Source organism: Oncorhynchus nerka, linkage group LG10 (assembly GCF_034236695.1).
Source record: "Oncorhynchus nerka isolate Pitt River linkage group LG10, Oner_Uvic_2.0, whole genome shotgun sequence".
In the NCBI taxonomy this organism is placed as follows: Eukaryota; Metazoa; Chordata; class Actinopteri; order Salmoniformes; family Salmonidae; genus Oncorhynchus; species Oncorhynchus nerka.
Window position 1 is genome coordinate 28156066 of NC_088405.1, and position 3377 is coordinate 28159442.

At 38.7% G+C, this 3377-nt stretch overlaps 1 protein-coding gene across 1 annotated transcript; it reads left to right on the forward strand.

Moving 5' to 3' along the window:
* The first annotated feature begins 6 nt into the window (after positions 1-6).
* LOC115136334 (cholesterol 25-hydroxylase-like protein) lies at positions 7-2662 on the forward strand. The gene has a single exon (XM_029671926.2). The coding sequence runs from the start codon at positions 68-70 to the stop codon at positions 773-775; it is 708 nt and encodes a 235-aa protein (XP_029527786.2). The 5' UTR covers positions 7-67; the 3' UTR covers positions 776-2662.
* Positions 2663-3377: the final 715 nt, after the last annotated feature.

Sequence of the window (3377 nt, forward strand, 5' to 3'; positions counted from 1 at the left end):
CCTGTCCTCCAGAGTAGCCCTGGTGCACCGCTACAAGATTCAGTCACAGAGCAGGGTGACCTGGGCAATGGCATGGAGCTGCCTGGCTACCTCCCTGCACACCCACGCTGTGTTCATTTTCCCCCTCAGTGTTCTGCACTGGTACTGGAGACCAGTGGTCCTCCCTGCCCAAGCCCCTGGGTCTCTTCGTGTGGCCTGGGATGTGTTAGCCTGTCTCCTTCTCTTTGACCTGCAGTACTTTGTGTGGCACGTGCTGCACCACAAGGTGCCCTGGCTCTACAGGACTTTCCATAAGGTGCACCACCGCTACACAGCCACCTTCGCCCTGACCACAGAGCACTCTGGGATCTGGGAGACCCTGAGTCTGGGCTTGTTTGCTGCAGTGAACCCTAACCTGCTGGGCTGCCACCCGCTCACCAAGATGTTCTTCTTCACCCTGAACATTTGGCTGTCTGTGGAGGACCACTCAGGTTATGACCTGCCCTGGGCCCCTCACAGACTGGTACCCTTTGGGCTCTATGGCGGATCTCCGCACCACGACCTCCACCATCTCAAGTTCATGGTCAACTACGCACCCTACTTCACACACTGGGACAGGCTGTTCGGCTCGCTGCTGCATACAGACAAACCAGACACGTTTGATGTAGATGTGTTGGATGCTTCAAAAATATGTGATACAGCATCAAGTGGTGTGACTGATGTAAGCCATGCACCAGTGTATGAGACTACACAAAGCTGTGTGAAAGACTATGAGGTACAGTTCAGAGGAAAATGAGAAGGACCTTTTCTCTGACTGTTATTTGGATTTTTATGAATAATGACTAAATTATGTATACATTTAACTTAGAACGAAAACTAAACAGAATAGTACTATGTCACTGTGTGAATGTATGAATCTTATCTTTGTTTTTTTTAATTGCAAAACTGTGAAGAAAAAAATGGAGAATCATGTGACCAATGGACTATTACTGTAGCTGCTTCAATACAATGAATGTATGTATATGAGTGTATATGAGTGTATATATGGGTGATTCTGCAACTTTGGCCACTTTGGCCGTGCAAACTTTCAGAAAGTAAAACTTATTCAAACACCATTTTACCAGTATTGTACTTGTCTTTGATTTGTCTAGAAACTATATCTGATAATGGCTACGGTCGTACTATTCAGGAATGTATATATATTTGTTCCTTTTCCCAGACAGCCATAGACAAATGTCATTTCCATCACGTCATTAAACATCCATTTTTGTTGAAAATCTAAATATCATACAATTGATTTATGACGGAGTTCTTATACATTTGTGCATGAACTTGTATTGAATATTATTTTAAGTGATTTTTAAGGTTTCACGATGCCTGAATGTATAAACTTGCCTTGCTGACAGCTGAAAACATTTATTTATCATGAAAAATAAGATATTTCCACCCAACCTTTTTGTGAGATTATGATAACAACCGTATGATTTCCACATCTAAAACAAATTAAATGTATGTAAATTAAACATAATATACTAATTTACCTCAAAAATATGGGTTGTGATGGAAATGACAAGGTGTGGTGGAAATGACTTCTATGTTAAAAATCAACAACATATGAAAACAAAGTGAACTGCCTGGATTTCACTGGTGTATTTACACAGGTACTGTAGTTCTCTGCAAAGTTAATATGCACAATGATCTCCTCTTTCTCCGGATTCTCTATTAATTCTCTCAGTTTGGAGTGTTGGTGCTGAATGTCGTACACGTGTTTCCCCAACTTCTCTTTCAATCTGTTGGAGAAGTCCTCCAATAGAATCTGCAGTGTGCCACATACCTTTTATTTTACTGTCAAATGTACAGTGAACTTCTCCATGTTTCCCTCTTTGTTTTTCTTCTCTCTCTCTTCAGCTTTGTTTTTCCACTCAAACCACTATGTCTGCTCACCAGCATCAAAGTCAGATATTTTAAGCTCTTTGGCTTGGCAAAGAGAGCACTCTCTATACATGCACTCTGTCTTCAGGTTCTCACAACCCCAAAATGATGTCTTTTGCAGAATTCACAGTAGGAAATTTGAATTTCTGAATATTCCCTCTTAAATTTCTGATAAAGGTTCTGAATTGTGCCATTCAAGAAGCGCTTCTGCTTTTTCTTCTTGTTCCTCATTAGTGTGTCCTTTTTCCCTGTTGTTGCTCTGCTGTTGTCATCACGTTCATAGAATCTTGTGATTTTCTCTTCTGTGGCTGTGCTAATTCGGCTACACAAATTTTTCCTGGAGTATTGAAGACTTGACGGCCTGTTTTCATTGGCCCTCATTGCTTTGATGAAAAGGAAAATTCTCTGTTTGCGGCTTTGAGCAGGCCATACGTTCTCAGGATGTCTGAGCATTTTTGAAGCCCCTTGTTTGACCTTGGCACTGCAATGTCTTTTATACTTTTGTTTTAACTCTGCAATGATGGCATTTTGAAACAATACAATCCTTCTCAAGTTCTTCAGAGTTCCCTTCATTTGCGGTTTTGTCTTTGTCTTTGGGGAATCTTGTCTCTCCATTTTGTTCATCAGTCGATCATACCTTTTTTTGTATTTCTCAGCTTTCCATAAAGCATTATCAAGTTTGACATTTGTCATAATAAGATCTCTGTATGCTCTGTATGCATACTCACAATAAATATTGATATAGATTTTATTTAATTGGCTCTTTCTGTAGTACATAACATTATATCATGTGTAATTATTCATGTTTTCTCATAGAAAAACGTAGTAGAAGCTTAAAAGTCTGGGTTAGGGACAAGGGCAAAATAGTGAAATTGAGGTATACAATGCATCTGAAAAGTAGCTAGAATACTTGATAGAGAGGTGTTTAAAAAAGTATGGGGTGATTCCAGTGTGAACTTAACATACAAATATTTGTATTTGTTTACTTTTTTATAAAATCCCCAAAATTGACTCGAGGACATAGAAGTGCCCGTAGTTGCATAATCACCCATATATTTATCGATATATATCTATATCTATCTATATATATATATATGTGTGTGTGTGTGTGTGTGTGTGTGTGTGTGTGTGTGTGTGTGTGTGTGTGTGTGTGTGTGTGTGTGTGTGTGTGTGTGTGTGTGTGTATACATATAAATATATGTGTGTATATATATATATATACTGTATATATATCTAATGTGTATATATGCTGAATAAATATGAAATGTAACTCAGTAAAATCGTTGGAATATGTGTTTATGTGTATATATGTGTGTGTGTGTGTTTACACAGTACCAGTCAAAGTTTGGACATACCTACTAATTCAAGGGTTTTTCTTTTCTTTTACTATTTTCTACATGGTAGAATAATAGTGAAGACATGAAAACTATGAAATAGTACATATGGAATCATGTAGTAACCCAAAT

Coding starts and splice junctions, on each gene's coding strand:
- LOC115136334 (XM_029671926.2), top strand. CDS start 68: ATGGCATGGAGCTGCCTGGCTACCTCCCTGCACACCCACGCTGTGTTC.